The sequence below is a fragment of the Myotis davidii genome, unplaced genomic scaffold, assembly GCF_000327345.1.
Source record: "Myotis davidii unplaced genomic scaffold, ASM32734v1 scaffold77, whole genome shotgun sequence".
NCBI lineage: Eukaryota > Metazoa > Chordata > Mammalia > Chiroptera > Vespertilionidae > Myotis > Myotis davidii.
Window position 1 is genome coordinate 5815198 of NW_006289713.1, and position 18808 is coordinate 5834005.

General features: G+C 52.6%; 1 protein-coding gene across 1 annotated transcript in view; it reads right to left on the reverse strand.

Moving 5' to 3' along the window:
- Positions 1 to 4331: 4331 nt before the first annotated feature.
- CRISPLD2 (cysteine rich secretory protein LCCL domain containing 2) overlaps positions 4332 to 18808 on the reverse strand; it is a 64503-nt gene continuing 50026 nt past the window's right edge. Inside the window, exons 14-15 of the mRNA XM_006762235.2 lie at positions 16071 to 16204; positions 4332 to 6784 (exon numbers count right to left, since the gene is read on the reverse strand). Coding sequence (XP_006762298.1) covers positions 6730 to 6784; positions 16071 to 16204 — 189 coding nt within the window. The 3' untranslated portion in view covers positions 4332 to 6729. The remainder of the gene's footprint in view (positions 6785 to 16070; positions 16205 to 18808) is intronic.

Consider the following 18808-nt stretch of genomic DNA (forward strand, 5'->3'; position numbering starts at 1 on the left):
GTGGGGTTTGTTTGTGTGTGTGTTTTCTTTTATAGAATGAAGTTGCCGTGACTTGAGGATCCAGGATTCAATAGCTCCGTGTCCCCGCTTCCCTGGGTTCCCAGGCTTTTCTGGGCAGGACTGAGGAGGGAAAGCCTTAAAGTCAATCTAGTCCACGATTCTTCCACCTTCTGCTTGTATCCTTCCGGAGACGGGAAGCTCACTCCCTATTCACAGGAGCCATTTCATCTTTGGACAGTTCTGTCAATTATAGTGTTAGTGGCGGGGAAAAGGCACCAGGTGTTAACCTCCTTCCTGGCACCTCAGTTCTCGAGTTCTGGCTAAGAGAAGAATTCAGAGCCAAGACACAAATTATAAGAGAAAGTTTATTTAGAAAGTCACAGAGGTAGGGGGGTGGGGCAGGCTGGAAGGGGTCAAGGAGGCAAATGGGGGGCCATATGGAATACATTCAACAATAAAGAATTATTTTTAAAAAAAGAAGAAGAGAGAAAAGAAAGTCACAGAGTTAGAAGAATTAACTGAAGAAGAAATCGGCTCAGGAAACAAGTCATTGAAAAAGAAGGGCCTTTGGAGCTCAGGGGAGAGAGAGAGAGAAGAGAGAAGAAAGAAAGAAGAGAGAAGAGAGAAGGGAGAAGAGAGAAGGGAGAAGAGAGAAGAGAGAAGAAAGAAAGAAGAGAAAAGAGAGAAGGGAGAAGGGAGAAGAGAGAAGGGAGAGAGAGAATAGAGAAAGCCCTGCCTGCTGGGTCCTGTTCTGAGGGCTTCTATCTGAGGTCTCAGGGGGAGGATCTCAATAGAATATTCATCAGCTTTCCAGGTGTGTCGCCTCAGCACGTGCTTTCTAGTGATTGGTGGGCGCCAGGGGAGGGCATCATTAGTGCATCGGCTGGTCCTGATGTCAGCCGGGGCTTTACTCTGCCTGGCTTTGCTGCTCCTCTGGGCCGGGGGCTGAAACGTGCCCGAGGCCTAGGTGTGTTCCTGCTGGAGTGGTCCGGCGAGGGCTGCAGTTTTGCCCGTTGCTAGGCATTCGGGGCTCTCTATCCTGGTAGCGCTCTGCACCTGGCCCATCGTTCCTACTCTGCTCACGCCCATCTAGCTGCCTGCTCCAAACCTGTCTCCCCGTGACATGCTGTCATTGGCATTAGTTCTGCAAAACAATGAGAGTGACCACCTGTGGCAGCTGTGTGCGCATGCCAAGTACGGAGCATGTCTCAAGTCTGAGCTCATTTCATCCACGTCACCACCCTGTGGAGTGGACACTGCTATCATCACCCTTTTGTGGAGGAGGACGCTGAGGCTCAGAGAGGTTCAGCAACTTGCCCGGCATCACACAGCAAGTAAAGAGCTGAGCTGGGATTCAAGCTCAGGCATGTCTGAGTCCCGCCTCTTACCTCACATCATACCTCCTCCCATGAGAGCACATTGTTATGTAAAGACAGCAGTCATGGCCTCCTACTTCCCCTCTTTCCGCTCTCAACCTTCCTGTTCCTTCCACAGTTGCTTGTGACAGATCTGGGAATGAACATGTGGTTGTTTATGATGAACGGGATTTCAGAACAGGCCTACTGTGTGACACCAGGAAAGGTGTCCTTCCCTGATCAAAGAGAGAACGTGGGAGGACGTCCTTCCACTGCCGTCCATCTTCCTGTCTCACATCAGTGTGTGGGCACAGCTGTGGCCCTGCCGTGACCACAGGGGAGGGGAGAGGCCTGGAGAGATGTCGCCGGGGTGTCCTGAGCTCACTGATGCCCCAGAACCACCTCCTCAGGCTCCTGAGGCTGAGATATCTGGATGTCTTTAGAGTGATGCTCCTCCCACCAGAACCAGAGCCCCCCAGAGGCTGGTTAGCACACAGGGTCTGGGTGACCTCCGAGGATCTGTAGGTCTGGGTGGGGGCCTGAGAACCTGCATTTCTATCAGGTCCTCAGGCCATTCGATGGGGTTTCTGTTACCTGCAGCCAAAAGCATTCCAACTGGGGCAAATAGTTAGCATCACCTGAGCACGTACTTCGAGTACTTTTATCTACAGCTCCTCTAATTCAATCTTTACACGGCTACGAGGGGCCTATGATAAATTTCCTTTTTTGTTGTTGTTAATCTTCACTAGAGGACATTTTCCCATTGATTTTTAGAGAGAGTGAAATTGAGGGAGAGAGAGGGGGAGGTGGGAGAGAGAAGAGAGAAGGAGAGAGAGAAACATCAATGTGAGAGAGACACACTGATTGGTTGCCTCCTGCACGTCCCCCACCAGGTCTGTGCCCTTGACCAGAAATCAAACCTGCGACCCTTGGGTGTGCAGGCCAACACTCTAACCACTGAGCCCACCAGCCAGGGTGATAAATATCCACTTTATAGATGACCAGCCTTAGGTCCAAAGAGGCACTTGACTGTCTGAGTACCGCAGCTGGTAAGAGGACTCCCAGGTCTGTGCTCTCTGTCCCTGTGCCACCAAGTGATGGAGCCCCCTGTCCGTGGGTCCCTGTGGTGAGCCGGCACGGCCATGGCATACTCAGCCCCAGGGCGCCTCAGTCAGGTTCAGTGACCCTGAGAGGGGGCGGTGAAGGATAGAGAAAAGACAGACAAGAGAAGAAAGCTGGGTCTGGGTGGGACGCTGCTCCCGGATGGAGAGACAGCGCCACGGACTACAAGCCGTGTCTTTATTTTATAGCCAGATTCCACCAGGCAAAGTCAGGGCGTGGTCAAGATGTTTACAACATTCTCGAGGGTTTATCCTCCTCAACTGCATGCACCTGAACCCTATCAAGCCCATATTACTCAGGCATGTGGGCCCACGTGTTTGGACCATAGGTTCAAGCTTACAACTAGAGCTGTTGGCTATAAGTGTGCTGGGAGGGCCCTGCCCTCCAAGCTGGGACTTGCACGTGGCAATGAGAGGACTGTGCCTGCTCTCACTGTAGCTGCTCTCCACAGGTCCCCAAGCAGCGTGACTTGGGACCAAGGTACTACAGCATTCAACGTGAAGTTACACAACTCTCGCAGCCTTTGCCTCACCCCAGAATTCTGCAAAAAGGAAGCACCAGCCCTGCTCCCCACCCCCCCCACCCCCGCCCCCTGCTTTCTCCCGTGGTCACGGCAACGTTTACATGCCGGAAGTTTGGGGACAAGGTGCTGGGGCGCAGGGGGGTGGCACCCTGGGATATCAGACCCGGGGAAGGCTGGGAAGGCGGCAGATTCTGAGGGAGGCGGCCAGACAGGGAGGCTCTCCAACACCCTGGGGAGCTGCCCATGGGGGCCTTTCTGTGAACCTGGCAATGCTTTTGTCAGAAACCAGTGGTTCCCACACATGAGTCATTCTTATCTAATCTCGGTGATTGTGGCAATTCATCCGCACAATTGGTTACTTAATACTGTAAAATTACCACCTAAAAAGCCTTTGCCGTATTTAGAAAAGAGGAAAGCTCTCCCCGCATCAAGGAAAAAGAGCATAAATAGAGGGCCTGTGAAAGCGAAGGTGGAGCATTGATGGCGAGAGGAGAAAGGTGAGCCAGGGGCCCCCAGCAGCGCTTGTGGGCTACAGTGCGTTGGAGCACGTGGGGACACGGGGCTGCGATCCCATGAACAGGGGCTGGTGGCTGTGAAGAAGGTGACTATTTGAGACTGAATGTATCCCCTCCCCAAGTTCACATGTTAAAGCCCTAACCCCCAATTTGACTGTATTTAAGGAGGTAGTTAAGGTTAACTGGGGTCATAAGGGTGGGGCCCTGATCCAGTAGGACTGGTGTCCTTATAAGAAGAGACACCAGGGATGCACTCAGAGAGAAAAGGAACACAGTCAAGAAGGTGGCCGTCTACAAGCCAAGGGGAGAGGCCTCAGGGGAAACCAGCCCTGCCAGCACCCTGATCTTGAATGTCCAGCCTCCAGAACTGAGAGCAATACAATCTGTTGTTTAAGCCCCTGAGCGGTTTGTGGTCTTTTGTTATGGCAGCCCCAGCTGATTAAGACAGTGACAGAATGAGGCTGAGCCTGTCACCACGCGCCTCTCAGAGTAGGACAGGGATCAGCATGCCAGCATCACCAGGAGCTCCCGAGGAATGCAGACGCCGGCCCCACTGCACACCTGCTGGACCAGAATCTGAATTTGGCAAGCCCCCCCACCCCCTGTGATTCATACACTTTAAACGACACCTTTTCCTGCTTATCAGGTGGGGGGTCTCCCAGAGCCTCTGGAAATACCGCAGTAATTAGCATCGCGCCACGCTCCTTCCTGGTAGAAGCCACGTAAGCAAAATAGGTAACGGCCTGTGAGGAGGTTTCCACAGTTGTATTTCACAAACTGTTCCGCTTTCTCCATAAAAGAGACGTCACAGAAATGTTTTAGAAATCAAACCAGTTTTATTGAAACAATAGCAATGTGGTCCCTGTTCATGCAAAGCACAAAAAACATTTTTTTTACAGTAAACGTTTGTACATAGGAAGTAGTAAAATACATCATTTTTCATAGAAAAAAAGCACACATGTAAGCTGCGGGCCGAGTGAGCCTACAGACGATATGAAATCTCAGAACACAGGGCACAGAAGTCCGGAGGAAGCCGAAACTTTTCATGTCGGGGGGCAGGAGACCCAGAAACCCTGTTGGCCTGATTCTCCATCTTCTTATGGGTTAAGTGCTGATGGCGCAATGGGTATAAGCAGGCACCGCCTCGAAACACAGTTAGAGGTGGTCCCTGATGACAAGGGCTTATGATTTGTGGTCTTGGTTTTCATTTTCAGAAGGAAAACGGTTCCAGTTTCGAAATGCTCATGAGGATGAAAAAGACACAAGGTCTGGCTCTGGGCAGGCCGCGCGACAGATGGGCCCACTCACGGAGGCACTCGGGGACCTGGGAGTGGAATCTAAAGTGATGGTTTGCTGACTCTGGAGTCTCAGGTTCTGCCTCGGGCTCGAGGCTTCAGGAGCCACGGAAAGCCCCCTGGGCTGTCACTAATTCTGAAAGCCCGGCCTTGCAGGCTGGACAGAGCACAGCCACAGCCACCAAAGGCTGGTGATGGGCGCGCAGGAGTCCAGCAGCAGAGCTGGTCCTACCCAAAGTTTCCGAGGACTCAGGTCTTTGCAGGGAACCGGACACAATATCTGACAGGCTGACCAAATGCTTTCACTCTGACACATGGGGTTGAATAGTCAGAACCTATGAGTTACGACAAGCCCACAATGCACACGGCAAAAGCATGGCCCCACAAATTTCAGCTCCATGCAGCGAAGAGCTTCATTGCTTATACAAACTCCCTGGAGCTGGGAGGGGAGAAGCTGTTCCCCTTCAGTTTTGCATTAATTCAGAATGCACTCAATGCACCAGTTGTGTTTCTTTTTTTTTTCCTGGTGATTCCTTTGCCTTTGAGATATTTTGATGGGGAGTGAAATCAAATTTGAATCTGGTGCTCACAAAAGTGATCCACTGGCCAGCCTGATGCTGGAGGGTGGAATTTTACCTTCTGTAAAGAAACACTATTTACAAAAGGGTGTTTTGTTTCACTGTGGGTTTTGGTCTGGGCTGATGAAGAACTTTTATAAAGTGAAGGAAAGCCAGAGAGCACCGCACTCCTCGGAGTCGCAGGAACATTTGGCGAGAGTCGTTCCACAAAAACAGGAAGAGGAATCCTTCTAGAGTGTTCCTCTCTCTTGTGGTTATTATGCCGCAGGACCATTTCATAACCACAGGCTGTTCCTCTTCCCAGAGCTGCTAACCTCGGCGAAGAAGGTACCAAGGAACCCGTTCCTCCCCCTGCTAAAAAATAGGTCATCTGACAGAAGGAGCATCTGCACGTTTAATTGTCACTTTTTTAAAAGCAGCAACCAAACACCTCTCCTTTGGCTGTTCTTCGATATCTCGGTGAAACCAACAGAGACGAGGAGTGTTTTGTGTTTTTGTTTTAAAGTGGGCTTCAAACAGAATCGCTTGCAAAGCAAATACCCCGGTGTGAACTATGACACAGAAGCTAGCCTGGGCTGGCGTGTGAGCCACAATGGGTAGGGGGTAATGAAAGGGTCCTGCTTCATTAGTCCTCAACGAGACCAAACGTCACGACAGCAGACGGCCACATGGACGAAGGGAAGGACAAAGACGAGATAAATCTCTGGAGTTACTACTGAACTCTAAATAAACCAGCACTGCTGTTTATAGAATCAGCCTGCCCGCGGCAGGACGCCAGCCAGGACAGTTGCCAGGGCGGAGCCTATGTCTCGCTTCCCCAGCCCCCTGTTCTGGCCCATTTGTCTGACCAGCAAACATTAAACTCATTTTTCTCCATTGATCTGAACGGACTGTGTTTTAAATTTTTTTTAAATAACTACCTTCTACCCCATTCCTGAAACTCCCCTTGCGTGTGCCCAGCCTGCCTCCTCCTGCACCCCTGAAGGCCTCAACCTGGGATCCCCAAGTCTGGTGCTCTCTCCGCGGGTTTGGAATCCTCGCTCCCCACGAGGCTACATGAGGGGGAGCATCTTGAGTGACTGTCTGTGCAGAGGGGGCAGCAGGTGGAGACCGCCAGGCCTCGGCAGGACCAGTCGCCAGTTGCCGGCTGGGCCCCAGAGGATGCTGTGTCTCCACGGCACAGAGATGAAATAAAGGCACGAAGGACGTGACACTGAACACCACTCAAGGGAAGTTTCCTGCCACTCCATATCCCCAGCCCACCCCCAAATGATAAAATAAAAACAAGAAGCAAAACCCAGAAGCCCTCTGGAAGACCCCCTTCTCCCCAGCACTGCAAGTTCACGGCCTGACAGCAAAGATCCGGAAGGCCTTTCCGTCCCGAGCCGTCTCCAAGCTGCAAAAGAAGGGGGGGCGTGTTATCTGAGGGTGGATTTCCACGGCGAACTGAGTGGGGAAGGAAGAGCTGGGTGTCCCGCGTGTCCCCGTGGGGGAAGGACTGTGGCCGAGGGACACCTCCCCACAGCTGCTGGAAACAGAGTCCACCCCCGCCAGGAACAGCTGGCAAATTCCATTCTCCTTGCCTGGGTCTGAATCTAGGTCAGGGTTGTTAAGTTATTTTCTTTTAACTCTGGGACTCACTGGCCCCAGTCTGTCTGAATTGAATTCCCCCTCCAAAACTCCTGCCTGGTTTTTACTAACACCTGTCAGCCCAAATCGTGGCCATCTGGCTGACAGATTAACCGCTTGGCATTATAGCAATAATGCAGGTGCTGCTGTCATTAAAATGGGCACACGAACGCACTCAGATTTTGTGCCGAGCTCTGTGCAAAGCACTTTGTATGAGCCTTTTTACCTTCCTCCCCTGGTAGGTACCATTATGTATCCCGTTTTTCAGGCAAGGAGATTATGCAATCATCTCAAATCTTATTTTAAATCATTACAACCACCACCACCACCACCACCACCACCCCCCGCAAAAGATCTTTCATGACCATTTATAATCAACTAGAAATTCGTGCGGGGAGGGGGGGTTCCCCTCAGCCCAGCTGGGACCCCTCAGGGGATATCCGACTGCTGGTTTAAACTGGCAGTTGGACATCCCTCTCACAATCGAGGACCGATGGCTCCTAACTGCTCACCTGCCTGCCTGCCTGATTGCCCCTAACCATCCTGCCTGCCTGCCTGCCTGCCTGATCACCCCTAACTGCCTCTGCCTTGGCCCCCGCTGCCACGGCTTCGTCAGGAAGGATGTCCGGAAGGTCGTTCAGCTGTTCGGTCTAATTAGCATATTACGGCTTTTTTTTTTTATTATTATTATAGATTCCCCTCCTCTCAGGACCTGGGAACTTCTCTCTCTACAGATTTGCCTATTCTGAACATGTCATGGAAATGGAATCCTACACCATGTGGCCTGTTGTGGCTGGCTTATTTCACCTAGCATAACGTTTCTGAGGTTCATCAATGTTGTAGCAGGGTCGGTACTTCATTCCTTTTTATTGCCAAATAGTATTCCATTATATGGATATACCACTTTTGTTTATCCATTCTTCAGTTGATAGACATTTAGATTCCACCTTTGGCTATTATAAATAATGCTGCTATGTAAGTGAAATAAGTCAGTCAGAGAAAGACAAGTATCACATGATCTCACTCATGTGGAATCTAATTAACAAAATAAACTGATTAATGGAGTGGATCCAGAGACATGGAAACGTGGAACAGAGTACGGAATCTCAGAGGGAAGGTGGAGGAGGTTGGGTGGGTGGGAGATAGTCAACCAAAGACCGTGTATACATATATATATATGCATAACGCATGGACCCAGACTAAAGGGTGGTGAAGGCCTGGGGTGGGGGGACAGGAAGGGGGCTGGAGAGGGCCACTGGAGGGAAAAGGGGACATACCTGGTATGTAATATTTCAACAATCAAGATTAAAAAAATAGTAATGCTGCTATGAACATTTGTGTACAGTGTCTATGTGGGCATTTGTTTCAGTTCTTTTGGGTGGATATCTGGGTGCAGAGTTGCTGGGTTGTATGTTAAATGGCCTGTTCAGTTTCTTTAAAAACTGCCCAGCTGTTTCCCATAGCAGCTGCACCATTGTACCTTCCCACCAGCAATCCCTGGGGGTTCCAGTGACTTCACACCCTCACTATCATTTGTTACTGTCTGTCTTTCAGCCATCGCTGGTGGCTGTCTGCACATAGAGAGCTTTCTCAGCTTTTTATTCAACTGCATAGTCTTCTGTTCTATTAAAGCAGGGGTCCTCAAACTACGGCCCGCGGGCCACATGCAAATACAAATATTTTATTTGTTCCTGTTTTTTTTACTTCAAAATAAGATATGTGCAGTGTGCATAGGAATTTGTTCATAGTTGTTTTTTTTTAAACTATAGTCCGGCTCTCCAACTGTCTGAGGGACAGTGAACTGGCCTCCTGTTTAAAAAGTTTGAGGACCCCTGTATTAAAGTATTATACCAAGGTAACAGTGCCTTTAAATAGGTATTTAGTTATTTCTAATCTCTTGTTTTTGCAAACAGTGCTAAGGAGAACAACCTTGTCCGTGGCTTTTCACGTATGCAGGAGGGTGCCTGCGGACAAGCTCCTGGAGGTGAAATTGTTGGATCAAAGGATGTGGGCTTTTGTAATTTGGGAAGCTCGCCAAATTGCCCTCCATAAAGATTCTACCAACTGACAACTCCCATCCACCAAGCAAATCATCTAGCTTTGTGTTCTCAGCCGATCTAAACTAGGGCATGGTATCCAAATAGTTTTAATTTGCATTTTGCTCATTATGCATGCGTTTGAGTGTAAGATGAAAGCCCAGCCATGATCCAAGCATGATTTCCTCAGAGCCCCCCCTCCAGATTGGAAACTGCTGGACTAGAGACCTGCTCCCCCGCCTCCCCCGCCCCACCACCACCTCAGGCTGTTCGCAAGGTCAGGGATCTTCAGGAGCAGGCTGCTGGAATTCCTCCTTTTTCCCCTTTCCCCGTGGCCAGTCCAGGCGTTGGCTACCCTGGGATTGAACTTTGAAATGTGGCTCTGATAGGAGCCCTTGGCCAGCTGGAGCTGTGAGGGAAGGCCAAGGGCCGAGAGAGAGCAGGATGCTTGGCCCCAGGGCCTGGGAGCCAGCCGTCCAGCGGACGACTCAGAGGGAGAGTGCCGCACAGGGGCTGGGTGACCCCGGCTGCCCTGCTGGTTTCTGGAGAGCTCAGATTCCAGGCCCTCCTCAGGCCTCCGGGCTGCAAGATTTCCCTGGATTCTTTGCCCAAATGAATCGTCTGGGAGAACCTCCCAGAGCCACAAGGCAGTTGGCTCTTCCACGTGGTGGGCAAGCCACACTGGAGAAAATGACCAGGGCGTGGCTCTCCTCTGACTCCTGATGGGGCAGGGGGTTCTCCCATTCCCAGGGCCCCAAACAATCCAGGGACCAGGGGGCCATTCAGGCTGGTGTCCAGATGGGTACCTGGTACCTGGAGGTCTTGCCTGAATCTACCAAGCAGCCCCACTGAGCAACTCATCTTCCTCAGAGGCAAGAGCAGGCCCACTGAACTGGCGTGTGTTCATCAGCACATCAGACTCCGTGCTGACTGCTGGAGGGTCAGGGAGACCACGCCAGTGTGGCCCACGCGCTGCCGCGGGCAGAGAATCCCCCTCGTTTGGGTTGCTCAGAACCTTCAGTGGGTCCATTTGTGCACACCTCAACTATTCACTGAGCGCCAGGCCCTCCAGGTAAGTGGACAGTTGTGCATGTTTGAAATGAGTGTGATTTGAGAAATCATACGATAACCTATCTTCCTAAATCTTGACCTCTGATTCTATTTTTTGGATTAGCTTGTAACTCCCACACGTATGTGAAGGGAGTGTAAATTGACAAAGCATTTCTTGGCAATTTTCATAAAAGGTATCGAGCAATTTTCATATAAAGGGTATTAAAAATCCCTCAATTCTGAACCAACTGCTGACTCAGCAATTTGTCTGTCATTCGACCAGTGTTGACGGATATGTGCCGGGCACTGGGTTGGGTGTTGGGGACATGGGGTTAACAAAACTAATGGGGCTCTTGCCTTCATATCATTTACAGCCGGGGGGTGGGAGATAAGCAGCTAAATGTGTGCACGCCATAGTTTCAGAGAGAGGTGGGTCCTGGGAGGAAAATAAAACCCAGGACAACGGGATCGCATTAGATGGGGGAGGAGGAAAGCGGCTGTAGGCTCTGGGTAGAAGAATGCGTCCTCAGGGAGGTGGCACATGTGTAGGTCCCAATGACAAGGGGGATCCAGCCATAGGAACGTATAGGAGCTGGGAGCGTCCAGGATTGGATAAAGCACCAGCGAAGGCCCTACGGGGAGAATGATCTTGGCACATTCGAGGAGCAGAGAGAAAGCGAGTGAGGGAAGTGCTGTCCTGAGGAGGAGCAATGCGCCAAGAGAGGGTGCAGAAGTGGGCAGGGCTGGCTGCAGGCGTGACCTTGCGTGGTAAGAGGGGGTTTTGTTCTCCGTTGCAATGGAGAGCCGTTGGGGGCAGGGTATAAACAGCAAAGAGAGAGAGACACCCTGTGCCTTATATAAAGAGATCAGCCTGGCGGCCGTGCTCTTCTACCAAAAGGAAGTTACCTAAAGAAAGTGTCAATACAGCACACGGGCTTGTGCAAAGGTGCTCTTCGCCGTGCTGTTTAACAAAAGGAAAGAGGAAGCAACACGATGTCCACTGGCTGGGAAATGATGGTCTGTCCACGCAGGGAACAGTGTGTAGCCACGGAGACGGCGGTGTGGCGACATCGAGCCTGACTTGGAACGACGTTCTCAGCCTGTGGCTGACGGAGGAGCTAACAGGAGGAGGCGGATAGCACGGTCCCATTTTATAAAAAAGTTAAAAAATAAGGTGCTTGTGTGTAATCAGAAGAAAATGGGAGGAAACATACCAGGATGTGGAGTGGTTCCTCCTAGGTGTTGGCGTTCCAGTGACAATTTCTTAAAATTAGTTGCAGTATTTTTTGAAGTTTCTCTAATCTTATTTTAAAAAGAAGGAAGGAGGCGAAAGAGAGAGAAAGGAAAAAGAAAGGAAGGAAAGAAAGGGAGGAAGGAGGGAGGGGAAACAAATATGAAAATACCCCACAGAACTTGGAAGAGTCGGGTTGGCCTGGGAAGCCTCAGGAGGTGTGTGTGTGGGGGGGGGGTCCCTTTGGCTGACTCAGCTCATGCGGGGCCTCTGACCTACCTGACAAGGTGCTCTGGGAAAGGTCTGCAGCCTCAGGCAGTGTCTCCGTCTCTGCCTGGTTAATGACTCCCAGCCTTCTGATGGCCATCACCCTGCCCCAGGTGCTAACATTCACCTCCTGCCAGCAGCCCTGCCCAGCACACTCACTACACAACAGCTGCTGCCTCCATCCTAAGACCTCCCTTGTCATCCATTCCTTGCAGGCATCCCACGGGATCTGTAAGGTTCTTCCCACCTTCACGGGCAACCAGGGCTTTGAGAGGTGACACGATCAGCTCCAAATGAAACACCTGTTCCAGGCGCAGCTGGGATATGGACTCAGGATGTGGGACCCCTTTCTAACCGTTATCCTAAATGGACGGGTTGTGGCCAGGCCAGCCCTGAAGATGGCATTGGCTAACCCAGATGGCAGTGGGAGCCCCTCGGAGGCAGGGCCTGCAGGTCCACAAGGAGCTGCAAAGTTCAGGCTGAGTCCTAGAGGCTCCCCCGTCAGTGAGGAGATCCCCATTTGGCGCCGCACAACACAGACTGGGACAGCTGGCAGTTCTGGGAGCAGGGTGACCTGTCCTGGGAGGGATGGAGGAGTTGTCCATGTCACTGGCAGCGTATTTCCCAATCTCCTTGTGAAATCTGCCTTTAAAAATGGTCCTGGTCTAAGAAAACGTCTTGAACTAATATTCACCCAGGCGTCCAGCTTCTTCCTCAGAAAACTTGCACAAAGCCCAGTCCCAACATAAAAAGCTCTCTCTGACGCCCTTCCTTCCTCCGCTGTCCTCCACGGGCACATGTGTGAGAGAGGCGCCTGTCCCCTTACGCTGTCCCAATTCAGCACGGCCACCTTTCAAAACGTTCAGGAAATCCCCTTCTAGAAAAGTCACTGCCTAAACCAGGGGTGGGAACCTTTTCCTGCCAAGGGCCATGTGGGTATTTCTAACATCACTTTCAGGCCATGCAAAATCATCAACTTAAAAATTAGCCTGCTATATTTGGTCAAACATCTGACCAGCTCACCCTGAATGGCTTGGCAGGGCCAGACTAAATGAGTTCTCGGGCCTTCTACGGCCCGAGGGCCAGACGTTCCCCACCCTTAAACCGATACCACTTTGAAGCAGGACCAGCTGTTGGCCGCGTGCTGGCAGTGCTGTTCGGGAGTTTTGTTGGTTTGAGTGATTGAAGGATTCCCTACTTAGAACCCAGTTTGCTGGGAATGGGCTGCCTATGGCCAGGGCCCACATCTCCCTTGAGACTGACTGTGACCACTCCAGGGTCCCAGCCGACGTTGGGGACAGAGCTACCCCCTGCCCCAGATTGATCCCCACAGTCCCTAAGGGGAACAGGCTCTGGGGAAATTCCTCAGCCCTGGGCTCTGTGCAGGGGTTGTTGAGGCCCCATCTGAACAAGGGGAGATGGGGCAGGGCCACCCTGGAGCCGTCCAGCATCTGCTACAGCCATGTCACCGAGCAGGCGCCTCTGGACAGTAAGTCGGGGTCCTGCTTGACACACTGAGCTCCCTGCACCTCCTTCTGTAGCAGAACCACCCAGTGCCCTGCTACTACCGTATTTCCACGTCTGTCCCCCGTCTAGACTGTAAGTCCCACGAGGGCAGAGGGCAGGCGGGTTCCCTGCTGGTCCTGGTGCCTGGACACTAAGGCTCACCCCGCATAAGACATCTGATGTGAGTGCATGTTGGGAGGGTGGATGCAAGAGGAAAGACTGCATTCCTTAACTAGCCTCTTCCTTGTCCTGAAAGGTAATCTAGCAAGGCTGTTTCTTATGATCAAGTTGTTTGGCACCATGTTAAGAGCCACAGCATCCGGAGGTTCGCAGCAAACCTTAGAAGGAACGCCACAGGAAGAAGGGCCACCAGTTTCATCGGACACTCACTATGAGCCACCAGTAAGCGCTTTGCACACACCGTCTCATTTATCGTCACGGCAACCTTTTCATGCGCGGGACCTCGGCTGGGGGAGGCTGCTTCCCCAAGGACACAGTGCAGCCGGGTCCCAAACGCCATCGGCCCCACGTGCCCTCTGGCCTAGCCTCTTCCCTCCGTACGTGCAGGGTGGACCCTGTCATCTCGGTGCCATGGACCCCAGCGCAGGTCCTGGCTCGCCGTGTGTGTAGTAAATGAGTGACTCTTAACGGCAAAATGTCAGAATCATGTACAGTGTTGGCTACGTGTGCCAGGGACATGGTCCCCTTCCATCCCCCTCACAGTAGCGGCCGTCGCCCTCCAGTGCGCCAGCCGAGCCCCTCCTGGAGTTTCTGACTCAGGTCTGAGGCGGCCCAGGGATCTGCTCTTCTAACCAGCACCTGGTTGACTGGGATGCAGCCGGCCCGGGGAGCCCACGATGAGTTCCCCACCTCACCTCCACTCAGGGGGCGGGAGCTATCATTTCCCCCTTTACAGGGGAGGAAACCGAGGATAGAGAGTGGAGTAACCTGCGCAAACACCATCACAGATTCCAGCCTGTAGGATGCGGGGTGTGGGGCAGGAAGGAGTCCAGGGAAGAGGGGAGCAGTCCCCGCTACGAGGGCGCTATGGAAGCTCACTAACACTTTCTGAAAGTCACTGACACCTTCTGAACAGTGCAGCGGGCTTCGGCCACGCTGGGCCTGGGCAAGGCTGCCGGGCAGATGCTCATAATAACAGTGGCCATTCAGGTGGGTCCCTGGGGAGAGAGAACGAATGACGGGCTTCATGGGGAGGGGGGCGTCACACTGAACAAGAAGCCCATTCTGGGACCCCGTCTTGGCCCCTTGCCCTCCCCAGACATCCGCCTTTTGGAGGCCACACAATAAACCCTTTTGCAGCCCTGGGAGCTATTGTGATGTCCTCAGGACAGTACAGGCAGAGGACAGAGGCCGACCCACCACGTGGCTTCTCTTAAAGAGCTCAGTAGACTGGTGTGCTGGGATTTCTTCCCGGCCTGGCCAGGAAATTCCACCTCATCAGCTGCTTCATTTCCCTCCCGTTAAATCAATGGAATTTCCCTTCATTAAGCTTTTCCCAAACAAAGGTTGCAAATGCTGAGGGAGAAATTGCATGTGCAGTTAGCTGTGGCTTCCGGGCTGAGGGCAGGGACTGTGCAGGGGCCCCTGGGAAGCAGCGTGTGCGATTCCCGTCACGGGATTCCGCAAGGTCTTCACACACAGCACCGCCCGGAGGCAGAGCGCGCTCCGGGGGGGAGGGAAGCGGGGGGCAGGAGGATGGAGCCACGAGACCTTCAGGTTCAAGGGGCCTTAGCGCATCTTGTGTTCTTGACTTTGTACACCTTTTCTAAAGAGGTCCCTCAAACGTAAAGTCTTCAGCATTCCCTGTGTTATGGGCTGAACAGAGCCCCCTCCCCAGTCCACATCCTAAAGCCCTGACCCCAGCACCCTCAGAATGGGACTGTACTTGGACATGGGGCCGCTAAAGATGTACTTAAATTAAAGCGAGGTCACTGCGGCGGGTCCTGCCCCAGTACGGCCGGTGGGCTTCTAAGAAGAGCCGGGCATCATCTCAAGGAATCCCCCCTCCACCCTGAGAGGTAGAGACTACTGTTATCCCATATCACAGGTGAGAAAACTGAGGCTGAAAGAAATCAGGCGGCTGTTCAAGGTCACAAAGCTGGTAAGAAGCAGAGCCTCCAGACTCTCCGCTCTCATTTATGTAACAATATGTAAGTACATTATTATGGAGCTATATCTAACCACTATCTAGATATATAAAAGCCCAGCAACTGTTGTGGTGGAACAACCAGAACAACCAGTCACTATGACACACACTGACCACCAGGGGGCAGATGCTCAACGCAGGAGCTGCCCCCTTGTGATCAGTGCACTCCCACAAGGGGAGTGCCGCTCAGCCAGAAGCCAGGCTCATGGCTGGCGAGAGCAGCAGCAGTGGCAGGAGCCTCTCCTGCCTCCGATGAGTGCTAAGGAGCAGCAAGCCTGGCTTCTCAGGGATTGGGCCTAAGCTAACAGGCAGACATCCCCTGAGGGGTCCCGACTGCAAGAGGGTATAGGCCGGGCTGAGGGACTCCCCCAATCTTCCACCGCACCAAGTGCATGAATTTCATGCACCAGGCCTCTAGTGTAACTATAATTTGATCCCACTGTTTGTGGGGTAGGGGGAGACATGCACACATAGAAAAGGGACCACAGGGACAGGCACCAAACATCTAACAGCAACACCCCCAGGTGACAGGTGATGGATGGCTGTTTTCCTATGGACTCCTCTGATGTTTCTAAATTTTCTAAAAAATTGTGCATTGGTAATAGAAAGAGACAAGCTCTTGCTTTGAAAAAAGAAAGGGAGAGTAAAGTACAGGCTTCTCAGGGTGTTCTGGTAAGAGCTAATGCAAGTCTGCCCGAGTTTCACCTTAACGGACACCATCCTGGGCCCTCTGCCGGGCCCCCCAGGGGCACCCCTGCCGGCCTTGGGTGCGGAGAGTTGAGGAGCACAATCCTACCTTTCAGACTGGACCCCATTCCTGAGCGAGCCCACGTACGTCTTCTTTTTATCGACGGGCATCACGTCCACGTAGCCCCCGCTGTCGTTCCTGATGACTCCCGCGTGCACGGCCGTCTTACAGATGCTCGAGGTCTGAAAGCACAGGAAGAGCTGTGGTCAATCTCAAAGGTCAGGCTCCGGGGTGAAGGTCAGCCTCCTGCTGGGGGTCAGCCTCCTGCTGGGTGGCCATGCCAACCTTGAGGAAAGGACCGTCACTGCCTTGATTCCTCAGTGGTCTCTCCAGAGAGACCTGACATCATTCATTTGTTCGTTCATTCATTCATTTGTTCAACAAAAGTGTTCTGAGCACCCACTATGTGCTGGGCACTGTCCTAGATGCAGGGGGATTCCACAGGGAACAAAAGGAAGACCTTGCCTTCACAGAGTGAAGGGAGACAAGTAAACAAATACAAAAACAAGTAACTCGGGCTATGAACAAATAAAACCAGATCGTGAGATAAAATGACTAAGGACAGTTAATCAGGGAAGACTGTTCTTGATGGGCCATTTGCACTTAGACCTGAGTGACAAAAAGGAACCAGCCACAGTCATGGGAGCATCTCTGGGCAGCAGAGCATCCCAGGCAGAGGAAGCAGCTTGTGCAAAGGCCCTGGGGTCCTGTCCCAGGATCAAAAAGAGGACTGGGGGCTGAGTCAGGCAGAATATGGCAGGAGAGGTGAGCAGGGGCCAGTCACGCAGGGCTGTGAGGACCACAGCGGAGTCTTGATTTATTCTAGGTGCCAGGGGAGCCACTGGCTTTCAAGCAGGGGCAGGGTGTGCTGTTTTCTATAGTCATCACGTAGTCCAATTCCCGGGTAATGAAACCCTCGAGTAAAACGTTCATTAGGGCCTTGACTTATCCAACAGAAAAGTGGGCTAGGTTGTCTGAGAGTCATGAGTCAGCATTTCTCAAATTCATTCAGGGGCGGAGTGGCTGGCGTTGGCTGAAGATGCCGGCTGCTGGGCCGCACCCTGACCTCCGGATGCAGAGTCTACCCAGACAAGGGCTGGTGGCCCTGATGCACACTCAAGGCTAAGAACCTGGTAGGTAGCACCTCATGCCTCTTCTATGATCCTCCCAATGGCCTGTGCTAAAGCCCCACACTAGCCGTGGCTGCGGGTCCCCATCTTCACAGCAACTCAGAGCATCTTTTCCGGATGACAATGCCTGGACCCCCCCGCCCCCCTCCCAACCCCACCAGTTCGGTTGCTCTGGGATGAAGCTCAAGACTCATTGTGTGAACATGAGTGAACTTTTGGAAAGAGGGAGATACTTGTTGGTAGAAAACAGAGTCGCCCGGAGAATGGCCCCAGTGGCATCTAATGATACACTCAACCAAGCAGATGGAGTCGGCTGCTCAGTCCAGCTCAGCCATCTGCCGACTTACAGATAAAAAGTCAGACCCAACACCACTGGGCAGGAAGACCGACTCCAGGCCTGCCCTCACTCATGGCCGAGAGACCTGTGGCCCCCAGGGGCTCGGCCCGTGGCCTGTGGACTCCGGGACGGGGGTGGGGGGGAGGGTGGACAGGGTAGACGGGGCCAGGTCAGCTGTGCCTTATGCTATCCTGTGGGTGCATGGAGTGCGGGACACAGGCCCCTGCCAACCTGTCCTGAGCGGGGAAACGTGAACATGCCACGCAGGCTCCCTCAGCAGGACGGCGGGTCTGGGCTTTGGGTGGCTCCATGCCACCTGCTGCACAGTACGGGGGACCAGACATCACTGTGGGGCGACTGAGGTCCCAACCGCTGGTTAACCAACCAGCACCTCCTTCACGAAGAGAGCAAGAGAGGGGAGAAGACAAGTGCATTCCACGTGCAGGGGGTACCGGAAGGAGTCAGCCTCACAGACACGGAAAGGAGAGCTGCGGCTCCCAGGGGCTGGGGGAGGGGGCGGGGAGATGCTGGGCAAGGGACACAGCGTTTCAGATTTGCAAGGTGAAAAACTGGAGCTCTAGTGCCAGACGATGTGCATATAGTCCACACTGCCAACTGCACACTTACAGAGGGAGAGGGAGAACACACCCCAGCCTAGAGAACGCTTTCATCCCAGAGCTAAGCAGGGCCCCCTAAGCGTGGTCAGCCAGGCTCTGTCCCTGGCCCATCTGTGTTTGGAAACTGTACCCTGAACTGCTCTTTGAATGGGACAAGCAACCCACCTCGCAGGTTCCTAACACCAGACAGGAGAGGATGGATTCATTCTTTGAGGACTGAAATATCACTGAGCTTCTTAACTGCTCAGAACCCACAGCCATTTAAAAATTGCATCATGCCCTCTCAAGGGATATGCCCTTCAGATCTGCCCTTCAGCCACGGCCTCGTCCTTTGAAAAACCAGGTCATTGCGGAGAAGTTGCTGGTTTTACATGAGAAGAAAAATGCTTCATGCAGGAGACCCGTCATGGCTGGTCCCCTAGAAAGTTAGCTTGCTGTGAGAAAGGTGGAGAGTGCCCTGGCCAGTTGCTCAGTGGTTAGAGCATCAGCCTGCGGACTAAAAGGTCACGGGTTTGATTCCCGGTCAATGGCACGTACCTCGGTTGCAGGCTCAATCCCCAGTCTGCTTCTTGCTTCCCATGATTGATTTACCTGGTTTAACTGAAGGCCAATTCCTTAAGTCCTGCCCCAACTCAACTCATCTTCTTCAATGAATAAACGAATGAGGGCAGGTTCCTTAGCCCGAAGTGGCCCGCAGGGGAG